The sequence below is a fragment of the Mustela putorius genome, unplaced genomic scaffold (genome assembly GCF_011764305.1).
Source record: "Mustela putorius furo isolate JIRA1106 unplaced genomic scaffold, ASM1176430v1.1 tig00003853_pilon_pilon_pilon, whole genome shotgun sequence".
Lineage (NCBI taxonomy): Eukaryota > Metazoa > Chordata > Mammalia > Carnivora > Mustelidae > Mustela > Mustela putorius.
The window spans coordinates 43,064,983-43,079,072 of NW_025422005.1; the positions used below are offsets into that span (position 1 = coordinate 43,064,983).

General features: G+C 41.0%; 1 protein-coding gene across 6 annotated transcripts in view; it reads right to left on the bottom strand.

The window, feature by feature from the left end:
- Positions 1-9,056: 9,056 nt before the first annotated feature.
- HSPB11 (heat shock protein family B (small) member 11) overlaps positions 9,057-14,090 on the bottom strand; it is a 34,834-nt gene continuing 29,800 nt past the window's right edge. For all 6 annotated transcript variants that reach the window (XM_045064562.1, XM_004751577.3, XM_013055617.2 and 3 more), the window contains 2 exons: positions 11,228-11,271; positions 9,057-9,269 (listed from right to left, as the gene is read on the bottom strand). In XM_045064562.1, coding sequence (XP_044920497.1) covers positions 9,156-9,269; positions 11,228-11,271 — 158 coding nt within the window. In that variant the 3' untranslated portion in view covers positions 9,057-9,155. The remainder of the gene's footprint in view (positions 9,270-11,227; positions 11,272-14,090) is intronic.

Here is a 14,090-nt window from a genome sequence, read left to right on the forward strand (position 1 = left end):
CCCTTCGGAATGAGATTAATGCTGTTATAAAAGAGCCCTGAGAGAGCTAGCTTGCCCCCTTCCTCTGGGGGAGGATATAAGCAGTCTGCTGCTTCAGAAGACATCCCTCACCCGACACCCTGATCTCAGCTTTCAGGCTCCAGAATCCTAAGAAATGTTTCTACTGACGATAGGCCCCCCCAGTCTGTGGCATTTTTGTTACAGTAGCCTGAACAACTAAGACAAATATGTAACCTCTTCTGGTCTAAGATTTAATTCTTCTTCTTCTTCTCTTAAATTTCAGGAACATTCTCTTCAGTTGCCTTGATCATCTTTTCCTTGTATTTTGTCCTACTCTCAGGAAGTAGAATTTTGGGTGTGTTGTATACCCTGTTCTTCATAGCTGCTATCTTCTCTATAACTATTTTTTTATTTTTAAAAAAAAATTTTAAATTTTTATTTATTTGAGAGAGAGAGAGAGAACATTAGCAGGGTTAGGTGCAGAGGGAGAGGGAGAAGCAGACTTCCCGCTGAGCAAGAGCCCAACCTGGGACTTGATCCCAGGACCCTGAAATCATGTCCTAAGCTGAAGGCAGAAGCTTAACTGTCTGAGCCAGCCAGGTGCCCCTCTGTAACTATTTTTAAAATCCGTTCTTGTCTATTTCATTTTGTAGTTTTTCTCAAGCTCTCTCCTCCGACCGGATTCTTCTTAAACTGGGTTCAATACTGCGCCAGTTTCTCAGCTCTCGCCTGTTCCCATTTGCCCACACTCCCCTCTGGATCTCAGGGAGCCAGAAGCCTGGAGGCCGCATTCTGATTAGGTTTTGCCACTGGAAAGCACTGGTGGGAACTTAGAAGGTGGGCAGAAGAAGTAATTTTTTTCACTTCTGGCTGGAGAGATTGCTGTGCTGCTGTCACCAGCCAAGGCAACGGCTTCTGCTCAGAGACAGCGACGTTGCCTCCACTGTCAACAGTGAGTGTGGCTCATGGGTGCCAACTCAGGGTCACATCCCCTCTCCTATTTGTTTTCCTAGCCTCTACAACATTTTGTAACAAACCCTCTTCATTAGTTCCCTCTCTGCTTTAAATAGAGATCTGGAGCCAATGTAGTTTTCCTAATTGAACGCTGACTGCTACAATTACTGTCATTATCCCTTTGCTGCTTACACGGCTTTAGCTCTGAAAGGGTTTGCTTTCTTGCTTCCGTTTCTTTTCTTAGCGCTGGCAGCTCACTGTTCATCTTCTGTGCCTTATAATTTTTTTCTTTAAATCCTTGTATCTCTTCTCTGAGCTCTGCCTTTTTAAGAGATAACCATGAGTCGCAATTCTTGTCTTTCACTTCTCTTGCAACGTATGTTGTGTATCCGCCTCATTTTTGTTATTTTTCCCCCCCTCCATTTCTTTCAGTCTCTGGTTACAGTTCCCTATAGTACAGTGGTTCCCAAACTTTGGCATGATCAAAATCACCTGGAGGGCTTATTAAAATACAGATTCATGGGTCCTAAGCTCAGCGTTTCTTTCTTTCTTTCTTTAAAGATTTTATTTATTTATTTGACAGACAGAGATCACAACTGGTCAGAGAGGCAGGCAGAGAGAGAGGGGGAAACAGGCTCCCTGCTGAGCAGAGAGCCTGATACGAGGCTCAATCCCAGGACCCTGGGATCATGACCTGAGCTGAAGGCCGAGGCTTTAACCCACTGAGCCACCCAGGCGCCCCAAGCCCAGCATTTCTGATTGAACAGATCTGCAGTTGGGATAGGAGATCTGCATTTCTAACAAGTTCTCAGGGGAGAGGCTGCGGCCACTGTTGCAGGGACCCCACTCCAAGAGGCACAGCTCCAAGTGGATTGTTGCTGGGGACACACCTGGACCCCTCTCACCAAGCCAGTGCACCCATCTGCCACAGCTGCTTTGAGTGTTTGAGGCTCATGGCTCACAGATAGATGCCCCTTTTCCTGATGTTTCCTCAACGGCAGCTCTCCCACCCAGAAATTCCTGAGAGATTATGTTCCCCTGGGGGTGACCAGCGATGGACGCGTTTGTCCTACAAAGTCCTGGTCCCCTGCCTCTAGGTGAGAGTATACCTACTGCTCAGGGGCCATTCATGATCCAGAGCTTCTTATGGGATCAGGCTGGGGCTCCAGCTGAAGCCATATCTTTTTCTTCTTTTTTAAAGATTTATTTATTTATTTTAGTGGGGAGGGCCAGAGGGAGAGAATCTTCAAGCGGACTTCCTGCCGAACATGGAGCCCAACGTGGGGCTCCATCCCACGACCCTGAGTTCACAACCTGAAGGGAAATCAGGAGTTGGACACTCAACTGACTAAGCCACCCAGGCGCCCCTTTGGTTAACTTTCTCCCCTTGCTTCATCCTGCTTTCCGAGAGCACTTACTCAATAAAGCACTCCTACAAGAGTCCCTACTTCAGGCTGTTTCTGGAGAAACTGACCGAAAGCGGTCCCCTTCTGGGTCTTTTTTGATCACTCTTTAATGGGGCTTATTTTTTGCTGGGAACAGAGTGTAGAAGGATGAAGAGGAGTCAGCTGGGGCAATCTGCAACTTTCATTTAGATTAGCTGTCTTAAATACCTTCGTATTAAGTTTATTACCTCCTTTGCAATGGGGCTGCTAGAAATCCCCTTCAGTCACATGCTCTCTGCTTTGATTGCCTTCTTACCAGAGTTCCTATGTTGTAGCTCTAACCCCCAATGTGACTGTGTTTGCAGAGAGGGCCTGGAGGTGGTGATTAAGGTTAGATGAGGTCAGGCTAGGCCACTGATACTAGAGGATCCGTGTCCATTTAAGTAAAGACACCAGAGAAGGGCACCTGGGTGGCTCAGTCAGTTAAGTGTCTGACTTTGGCTCAGGTCATGATCTTAGGGTCCTGGGATCGAGCCCTGGGTCAAGGTCCCTGTTCGGTGGGAAGTCTGCTTATCCCTCTCCCTATCCTCTGTTCCCCCACCCCTGCTCATACTCTGTCTAATAAAATCTTTTAAAAAAGAAAAAAGGGACCTCAGAGAGCTCTCTGCCCCACTCTGGACAAAGAAGAGGTCATGTGAGCACATAGGGAGATGGTGCTCATCTCCAACCTAGGAAGAGAGGTCTCATGGGAAACCAACCATACTGGCACCCTGATCTTGGCCTTTCAGTCTCCAGAACTGTGAGAAAATAAATGTCTGCTGTTGAGGCGCCCTAGCCTGTGTTATTGTTACGGCAGGCCGAGGTAAGACGCCGTCCAGCAGGCTTCCTCCAGCAGTCCCCTTTACTGTGTCTTCCTGTCTCTCCTTCAGCTCCATCACCCCTGCCATTCTGAGTTAGTAACCTCAGCCCTCTGTGGACACTCCCCCTCCTCTGAAGCTACCTGCAGGCTGAGAAAGCTTCAGTCCCAATAAAAAAAATTGTTCTTTTATTGAATGTGTCTGTGACGTTCTCTAGTTCTGGGAGAGCATAGCAGTTCTCAGCTTTTCACCAAAATCCTGATGTCACAGGACTTAGTGAAAATCCTTTCTCATTACAGATGGAATTTTTTTCTTTCTTTTTATAATTCTTTTGTTGTGTGTAGTGAATTTTGAGAAAGGGGATGGAGTAAAAATCCCTTTACTCCACCATCTTTAACCAGAAGTATCCATCCTATATTTATATATGATTAATATCTCTTGATAAAGTATGATATTTGATGTCTATATATATGCTTTCTAATGTACAAATGCATAGTCATTTCCAGCTCCTGCCCTGAAGAAGCATTGCTATCAATCTTTGTTCATTTGTCACTTATCTAATTATTGCATTAGAATATATTCTTAGAAATAGAATTTGTGTCCAAAGCTATGTGTATGCTTAAAGCTGCATACTGCCACATGTTATTTTTTAGAAGGCTTGCTACAGCTACAAAAGGCTGTTGGAGCATCACTAGATGCTCCAGCATTTACTAGATGGTAAAGTCCCCAAAGGATGCCCCTCCACAGAGGGGCATTCCTGAGACAGGGCTCCTAACAGCAATGTTTTTTAAAAAGTCTGTACAGGGACCCCTGGGTGGCTCAGTTAGTTAAGCGTCTGCCTTCAGCTCAGGTCATGGTCCCGAGGTCCTGGGATGCAGCCCCACACCAGGCTCCCTGCTCAGCGGGGAGCCTGCTTCTCCCTCTCCAGCTCCCCCTGATTGTACATGCTCTCTCTCTGTCAAATAAATAAATAAAATCTTTTAAAAATAAAAATAAGTCTGTGCAAATCTCTGTGAGAGATGTAAGGATTTTCATTTGTGCAATATTTCTTTGACCTGTTTGAGTACATGGTTAAAATGTCATTAGATTTTTACTTTTTCAAAAAAGTAATAACTTGGGGCACCTGAGTGGCTCAGTCAGTTAAGCATCTGCCTCCAGCTCAGGTCAGGATTTCAAGGTCCTGTCAGGCTCCCTGCTTCTCCCTCTCCCTCTGCCCCTAAACCCCCAACTTGTGCTTTCTCTCTCTCTCAAATAAATAAAATCTTTAAAAAATAACAACAACAAAGTAAAAACCTGATACAAGTCACCGTGGTAGGCACTGGCCCACAGTAAGTGATCCAAAAATGTATATTATTAGCAAGCTTTAGTAAAAACTCCTCGAGGATAAAGTAGTATAAAGAGAGAACAATGCGTCAACACATTTTAACTGAAAATCTACTATGTGCCAGGCCTGTTGTAAGGCCTGAGGTTATGGTCAGAAGCAAAAGCAACAAACATTGCCTGCCCTTTTGGAATTTACCTTTTAGTGAGGGAAAGAGACAATAAACATGAAATACATGATAAAGAAGAACAAAAATGTGTTAGTAATAAGTAGGGCCGTCTCTAAAAGGTTGTGAGAGCTGAGGGTGATTCAATCAATTGAGCCCCTACCCAAGATACTCACACTTGAAAGGAGACTGCACTGACCTCATCTCTCATAGCATGCTTGGGGTACGATTAAAGGGAAAGAAAATCTCAGCTGGATTTTAGTGGTAGTGAGGAAAGAGGAGTAAGGTACCAGAAGCCCCGCAGCACAGGAACTAGGGTGGCCAATCCCAGAACAAAGGAGAAAAACAACCCAGGAAGGAAGACTGAATGTTTATGTTGCAGTGGTGTGTGTGGGTGGAGAATGGCCAGGGTGATGAGACACTGTAATTTTAGATACCTGAGGCCAGAGAAGGCCTCACTGAGACTTTGTGTAAGGATCTGAAGTACCCAAGGAAGCTAGCTGTACAGATAGGTAAGGAAACGAGCCCACCAGGCAGAGGAGGCCAACTCCCAAGTCTCAATCACAGAGTACACACAGCCCAATGGGAGTCAGGAGTCAGTGGGTAGGTGGAGATAAATCCAAATGAGGGATAGAGGAGACCAAGGAAGCCAACTGGGGACAGATGAGACTTTAAAAAGATGAGGGGGTTCAGCAGTGAAGAAAAAAAAGAAAAAAGATAAAGCCACATATTATGATACCTATTGCTTGAAACTTGGTGAGGTTTTTAGAAGGTGAAATGAATTTTTAAAGTCCAGGAAAATGAAAGTTAAAGAATGCCATTTTAAAATATTTTAAAATATCATAAATGGTATTATAAGCACTACACTGGTATTATAAGCACCACAGGAGACAGACACAGGGAAAAAAGACTTAAGAGATAATTTACTAGGCCTGAGCCAAAGAGATCAATCAGACAGCCCCTGGAGATCCTTCCAGCAATCTGCGAGCCTTAACACTGTTTCTTACACAAAGAATCATTGACATTTCAGTTTAGGAAGTTGGCCAAAAGAAAATCCTTAGCATTTCATTTTATTGAACACGAACACAATTGCTCTAAGTCACCTTCCTTCTCAAAAGCCTTAAATGGCTCCAATATTAAGGGAAAATATTTGAAAGCATTAAAAGCTCTCTGTGATCTGGCTGTAATGTACAGTTCTAGTCTTATTATTTGCCCTTGTCTGACTTAAATACTCATCACTCCCCAAATGTGTTTGATGAGAGAGTCCTCCTCTTCACATCTTCGGTCACACCAACATTGCTCTTGAAATACTTTTCTTACTCTCCTCTGTTTATCTAAAACCTACCATTCTAAGAGTAAATTTGTGCAACAAATCTTGGTAAGTGGTTTATCAGGAAGTATTAAGAACCTTAAAACTGTTCCTGACTTTGACCAACTCCCCTCTGGGAATCTCTTCTAAGGACATCTCTGAAGGGCAGGCAGAGATTTATGCACAAAGATACCCTCAGTAGCATTATTGATTTTTATTTTTCTGTTATGAAGAATGTCAAGCATACACAGAGGTGGGTGCAGTGAAGTCCCATAGACCCACCATCCAGATCTAACCATTTATTGCCATGCTTGTTTCAACCAATACCTTTCCCCTTAAAACATCTGCTTATTTTAAAGCAAATCCCAAATATGAGGACATTTTACCCCTATATACTTTGATATGCATCTCTGAAAAATATGAGCATTTTTTTTTAGCTAAGCTTAATGCCAGTAACACAGCTAGCAAAATGAACAGTAACACCCAATCCATAAGCATATTTCCCCAAATATCTTTAAAATGTCTTATTTTCAGTTGTTTTTCTCAAATCAGCATCCAAATAACATCCACACATGGCATGTGGCTATGGGGATCCTTAAAGTCTTTTTGAATCTAGAGTGGGCCCCTTCCTTAATTAATTGCCATTTTTCACGCCACTGACTTGTTGAGGAAACCAGGTCACTTGTTCTGTAGGATAAGCCACAGTCTAGATTTGTCTGTGAATCAATTGGGATAGGCCAAGTTATAGCCCAAATTTCACTAGCTTAAAACAACAAAGCTGTGTTTTTCCTTCTGTCTGTCCATCTCACATTGAGAGAGATCTGCTCCCTGCTATCATCAGGTTCAATTTCCAGACCCAGACTGGTGAGGCAGCTACTGAGCAGATCATCATTGCTGGTCATCGTGACAGAGAAAGAAAAGGCTTTTCTTTCTTTGAAGGCTCTCATGTAGACTCACCTACCCCTTTCCCCTCATCTCATTGCCCACAGTTGGTCATATGGCCCTACCCAAAGAAGGCCAGGAAATCTATCTCACCATGTGCAGGAAAGGCACAGATCTGGGCATTTTGGTGAGTTACAAAATGGCTATTAATCTATTTGCTGCCCTGTGGTGTCATTTTACTTGTTTTTCCATCCCTTGTATTTCCCGAAAAATGGAAGTTAACTCTAGAACTTGATGCAACTCAGGCTCAGTAATTCTGGCAGAAGGACTTCAGAGGCTGGCCCGTGTGCTTCATAGGGCATCACATCAGGAGCATAGAATGTTTAACTGCAGTGGATTGTAGCAGCAATAGCTGCTGCCTCCCTGGCCTCCCATCATATATATGCATATACGAAGACAATGAGAGGGAGGCAGAAAGGGAGAGAGACTGACTGTGAGAAACTGGCTCAAATGAGTATGAAGTCTGGCAAGTGCAAAATCTGTAGGGTTGGCTGACAGGCTGGAGAGCTGTTGTGCAGGTCTGAGTGCTGTCTACTGGCAGAATTCCTTCTTGTCCAGGAAAGGCCAATCTTTGTTCTATTAAGGTCTTCAACTGATGGAATGGAGGGCAATCTGCTTTACTCGAAGTTCACCCATTTATTTGGACATTGGGGAGGGTATGTGCTATGGTGAGTGCTGTGAAATGTGTAAGCCTGATGATTCACAGACCTGTACCCCTGGGCAAATAATACATTATATGTAAATTTTTTAAAAGTCCACCCATTTAAATGTTAATCTTGTCCCCAGAATACCCCATACATAAACATTCAGAATGTTTGAACAAACTCCTGGGCACTGTGGCCCAGTCTATGTAACACATAAAATTAACTATCACAAACTAAACTATCACACACTTTCACTAAGATTATGTTAGGGGTTGAACTATGTCTCCAAAAAGACATGTTGAAGTCTTCATCCTTGGTACTTGTGAATGTGACCTTACCTGAAAATATGACTGCTAAATATGGAACTAGTTATGACGAGGCCATACTGGAGTAGGGTGGGGGCTAATTCAATATGACTGATGTCCTCATGAGAGAAGATACATAGAAACAGATATGCAGAGGGAAGATGATGTGAAGACACACACACAGAATGCCATGTGATGACAGAGGCAGACACTGGAGCTGCAGGGCCACAAGCCCAGGAATGCCAAGGACTGCCAGCAACTCCAGAAGCTAAGAGAAAGCCATGGAACAGATTCTCCCTTAGAACCTCCAGTAGGAACAAACCCCGTCAATACCTTAATTTCTGAGTTCTAGACTCTGAAACTGTGAGACAATAAATTTCTATTGTTTGAAGCCATCAGGTTTGTAGTACATTATGGCAGTCCTAAGAAACTAATATGAACCACATAGATGAAATACCATGCTTAATGCCACTGTTTCTTGTATGTTTATTTTATCAACTAGTGATAAAGTTAGGTTCATGCATTTCTGTTTGTTTTCAATATTCTGGACTTTCTTTTTTGTTTTAATTTTTGGTTATATTAGTTATTTGTGTTTCTAAATGTTAAGGTATATAAAGTATATTCAGAAAAGCTTTATTTTTGCCTAATCTGTCCTATCCTGTTCTTTAGCTCCTCAACATACACCAAAAAAACCAACTCATGTTAATAATGGTTGTCTGTGGAAAGTCAGATTATGGTTTTTTTCCCTAATTCTTCTCTGAGATTTTCAAATCAAGGCAAAAATTAAATTAAAAGAAAAAAATAAATTTTTTGGACAAGGCTCAGTTCAAGTTCCATGGCCTCCATGAAACATTCCCATAAATCCTTTCTCTTTTCTGAACACATACATTTACTGTCTATGTTGCTCACTTAGCCCTCTTCATTAATCAATCAATAAATTAAAAAGTTAATGCACTGAACCTAAAAAAAATTAATGCACTGACATCTGAAGGGCACCCTGTGAGATGCTGGGAGGACACAATGCATTTATCAGTTAAGTTTTCATATATATGTCATTTCCTTTATTAGGTTGTATGACAGCTTTCTTACAGCCCATATGGTGTCCATGACTCCTCACTAATGAACCAAATTCCTTCACAGAAAATGTTTAAGAGAAAAAAACACTGAAACAGATTGATACAAATCCCTTTAATAAAAGCATATCAACGACAACTTCATGTTTAAATAAATATACTGTTAAAAAAATCATGCAAGAGTATTTGGTTATAATTACTAAGAAAGATTTGAGACTGCTAGTCCCTCTGCAGAAACACTATGCACAGATGCAAAATGATCAAAGGCTGATATAATCATGAATCTCAAGTAAGTGGCGTGGCCATCTCGTGTCTGCAAAGGAAAAATCAATATGGAAGCATTTAGCAACTCTAGTTAACTTGTTAAACAGCAGTTAGCAGAAGAAAGAGTGTGATGCAAAAATGATATCCTAAATATATAATATATAAGATATAATAATCAGAAAAGAAGACACCTGCATATAACAGTACCGCTGGTCTGATGTATCACCCGGCAAATACCAGCATTGGTTTGATGAAAAATAATGGGTGGAACAAAAATTGCAACTTTACATTTCTTAAATATCTTTCTTTTTTTTTTTTTAAGATTTTTTTTTTTTTGACAGAGAGAAATCACAAGTAGATGGAGAGGCAGGGAAGCAGGCTCCCTGCTGAGCAGAGAGCCCGATGCGGGACTCGATCCCAGGACCCTGAGATCATGACCTGAGCCGAAGGCAGCGGCTTAACCCACTGAGCCACCCAGGCGCCCCAGCAACTTTACATTTCTGATTAATTTTTTAAAAGTGTCTTTCTAGAGTATTTTTCATGTTAGGAGACTTCCTTTGTTTGATGATTCCTCTAACTATACTATCCTGAAACATTATTATACTTTTACATTTGTATAATTTCTCTGGAAAGCAATTTGGCAATATATATAAGCAGCTATAAATATGTCTACCCTGATGGACCCAGTAATTTTATTCCTTGAAATTTAATCATAGAGAATAGTTTAAAAGGTGAAGATCATGGTAGTGAGAACATGCGTAAGATGTCCCCTGGAGTATTACTTCTAATGACAGAGGCAGGAAAAGGGAAATTAGTGAACATTTGTCTATTTTCACATTTAATTTTTAAATTATAATTATGAACTTATAATATTGTTTAAAAAGATACAAAACTCTTCAGTTTTTACTATTAAACTATGTGATGCATACTGACAAGAAGAAAATAAGTGTAATAAAAGCTCTTGTGGCAGGGTAATAAAATAATCACGGGTGACTTCCAGCTGCCCACTCCCCCTTACTGTTTTCCAAATGTCCTATAATGTTGTCCTATAATGTTGTTGATTCACAGTGAGTCCTAAAACAAAATACTTAGCAGAGGCTTACTAATCATAACCCATTAATAAACATGGAGAAAAACAGGCAGATAAAATTCAGTCTAATTAATCATTTTCTGGCCCCACTGGCCTCTCCAGTCACTGGGCACATTTGGATGGCGGAGAAGATAATTAATAGCATTCAAAAACTTCCTACAGAATCTTTTGAAGCACAGATTTCATAGCAGCGCCTGGTTAAGTTGTGAAGAAGGAAACTTAATGAACAAGGTTCCTCTTTAAGCCTCATTTAGAGAAACCTTAAACAAACACTACCACCTAAAAAAAAAAAAAAGCCCACACATTTAGTTGTTTCACTTTTTTGTGTTTGTCTAAAACCAGGGCCTGATTAACGAGCAGGAACAGAGGAACCCCTGATGAGGCAGCAGCTTCCTCATCAAGGGCATTCATTCCACTTGACAAGCAAAGCCCAATGGAATGTTGTCGAAAAATGCTGGTTCTCTTTCCACCTCATCTCTCTTTGGCTTATTTGTTGCTGATCCTATGCTCCAGTTCCCCTTATGTGAATCTCTCTTGTCCTTTCATGCTCAAATTAACATCCGATTTTGGCATCTCAACCTTTTTTGATTCCTATTCTAAAAGGCCTACAGAATCAAATGAATGAAAGCACAGCAAGTAAACACTTCTAAAAAAACGAACAAAATAAAAACAAGTAAGTGAATTTTTACCCTTGCTGTTAGTCTATGACAGATAAAGGCCTAGTTGATGCATGCTTTATTTAAACTATAGAATCATTGAGAATGACCTTCTCCATGGGTTATTATGTACAGAACCTATAATACATCACAATAATACACACAAATTATTAACTTTATGACTGAGGAGATAGATTTAAAACATAAACACATTGCACTGACTAAAGATAATGTTTATCTCTACAAAGTATATTGACTTACCATAATTTCTTCATTTTGAAGCTGCCCCTCTGTGTGGACTAGATCTAAACCAGAAATTTAACAGGAATGAGTTAGGATTCAAAATACATGAGGACAGCTACTGAAATTTAGGCTCAGCAAAACATGATGTCTGGTAAACTACAGTTAGATCAGATTTACCAGGGGTTGGGGATTAAAATTCAATATCAAAATAGGAATATTTGATGTAAAAGGAGTGAAAGATAAACTGTGAGCTCTAAAACATCTGTAGTGAGTATAAACAAAAGGAAATGTAAATCAGAGTAAAGGAATATAAGGAATTGACAAAATATGAAAATCCCTTTTAAGGATCAAGCCACAAACAGTTATCACAGGCCTGAAAGGAGCCATCTTATTACCACTCCCATGGGTAATGACCACAGCTCGGTTTCTCATGCTGAACTTTTACTGTGACGTTGAATTATGCTGCCTGTGAATTGATCTTTCTTGGTACCCAACTTTAGAAAACATTTACTTAATATAATTTTAAAACAGATTAACTTAGTTGGTCATGAGTCATATCAAACATTCTTTTGGAAACATGAAATATTTGATTGATATAATAATAAACACAGACATTATTTAGAAATTAATTTTATTTGTATCAGAATAGTTAGTGCACATAATTTTTAAGGCACATATCACAAAAGGGATAGTCTCTGGGAAGTAAGACGGTGCATGACTTCCGGTTTCCTAACCTCTCTCTGAGGTAACGAATGGTAGTAATTCCCTGCCTGACCCTTTCTTTCCCCTCCGGTCCTGCTCCTGAGAGGCAAATGTTTCCAACTCCTTCAGCGTTTTTTCCCTGGAACTGTAACATATTTATATTCCTTTTCTCAATTTATTAGTGTTTTACTGACTTTATATTATGGTAGGAGAAAATTAGGTCTCTGAAATCGATATCCTCTTCCTCCTCCTGCAACTTTTCCCTCCTGCCATCCTCTGAGTTTTGAAATCAATACTTCACAGTTACATTATTGTCTATGTAATGTTATTTACTACTGAAATAAGTATCAAATTATGACCCCATTTTCTTTCTTATGCAACTCCTCCTCTACCAGAATTTAATTATAACCTCTTCTTTCATTGCTTAGTTTAATTATGAAAAATTGGGGGTGCCTGGGTGGCTCAGTTGGTTAAGCAAGTGCCTTCAGCTCAGGTCGTGATTCTGGAGTCCCGGGATAGAGTTCCACATCAGGCTCCCTGCTCTGTGGGGAGCCTGCTTCTCCCTCTGACCCTCTCCCCTCTCATGCTCTCTCTGTCACTCTCAGATAAATAAATAAAATCTTAAAAAAAAAAGGGGGGGAGGAGAAAAATTGGAAAATCTCACTTACATCAAAGACCGATGTAATTCTTGTATATACCTGTCATCTTGATTTTGTAATTACTAACATTTCACTATACTTGACTTATGGCATATTTTTTGGCTAAAGTATTCTTTTTAAGATTTTATTTATTTATTTAAGAGGGAGAGAATGAGCAGGGAGGAGGAGTGGAGGGAGAGGGAGAAGCAAACTCCCTACTAAGTAAGGAGCCAACGTGGGGCTCGATCCCAGGACCCTGGGATCATAATTTGAGCTGAAGGCAGATGGTTAACAGACCCACCCAGATGTCCTTGCTAAAGTATTTTAAAGAAATCTAAGACAACATGACATTTCACCTCCAAATATTTGATTATCCATCGCTCAATAATAAGGATATTTTCTTACAATAGTAAAATACTATTATCATACCAACATTTAAAATGCTTTAATATCATATAATACCCAGTCCACATTCAAATTTCCCAACTGTCCCCAAAATGTCTTTTTATAGTTGGTTTATTCAAATCAGAATCAAGTCTCCTGTAAGAAGGAGACTTTTGAATTGCTTTCTCTCCCCCCCACACATTTTTTTTTTTTTCCTTTTTAAAAGTTTATTTTAAAAACATGAAGAGGGCCAAGGGCAGAAGGAAGAAAATGAATTGCCTTCCCCTGAAAGAGGCAGTTTCAGGAAGGGATAGAGATTTATATATATATATATATATATATATATATATATATATATATATATATAATTTTATAGGTTTTGTTTGCTTTTTGTGTTTTTTATATTTAAAAAAAAATTTTTTTTTTTTGGCAGAGATTTAATTCTATCTTCTATGGCTGGCTCAACATGAAGGATCCCAATTTTGAAAGAAAAAAAGCATGAGACACACAGAATAAGCGAGAGAGTGAGAGCCCAGCATCGCCCAAGGCCATGACCAACAAGCCACTCACAAGGGCTCCCCCCACACCCCTCACGGCAGCCATCGCTCTCTCGCCAAACAAACGAGGAAAAAAAAAAAAAACAAGAAAGCCCCCAAACAGAACAAAATGGAAAAAAAAAAAAATAAAAGATTTTCACAGATGAAGAAGTTCACATTCATTCGAGTCACTGAGCCTGCGGAGAGGGAAGAGATAGGAATCGGTCACTCCGGGGAGGGCCGGGGGGCGGGGGACGAGGGGGCGGTGGCCAGGAGGGGCCAGGAAGCCCCGCTCCTCAGCCTGTGGTGAGCTCAGGCTGGAACCATGTGTTTGCAACTGTCTAGTCAAGTGCTCCGGGGACTCGGCTGAAGTCAGACCGGCTCCTTGATGGAGGAGGAGGAGAGAGAGTGACAGGAGGACCAGGAGGCGAGAAGCGGGGCCGCAGAGGCGGAGAGCAGGGGGAGTGAGAGAAGCGCGCTCAGGGTCTGGGAGAGAGGAGGGGTGCCCTCTGTCTTCAGGAAGGCAGGTGCTCTGGCGCATCACAACATGACAATCTCAGAGATCACGGTGTCCCCACAACACCCCTGTGAGGTAGGTTGGAAGGTGGCGACGATCGTCAT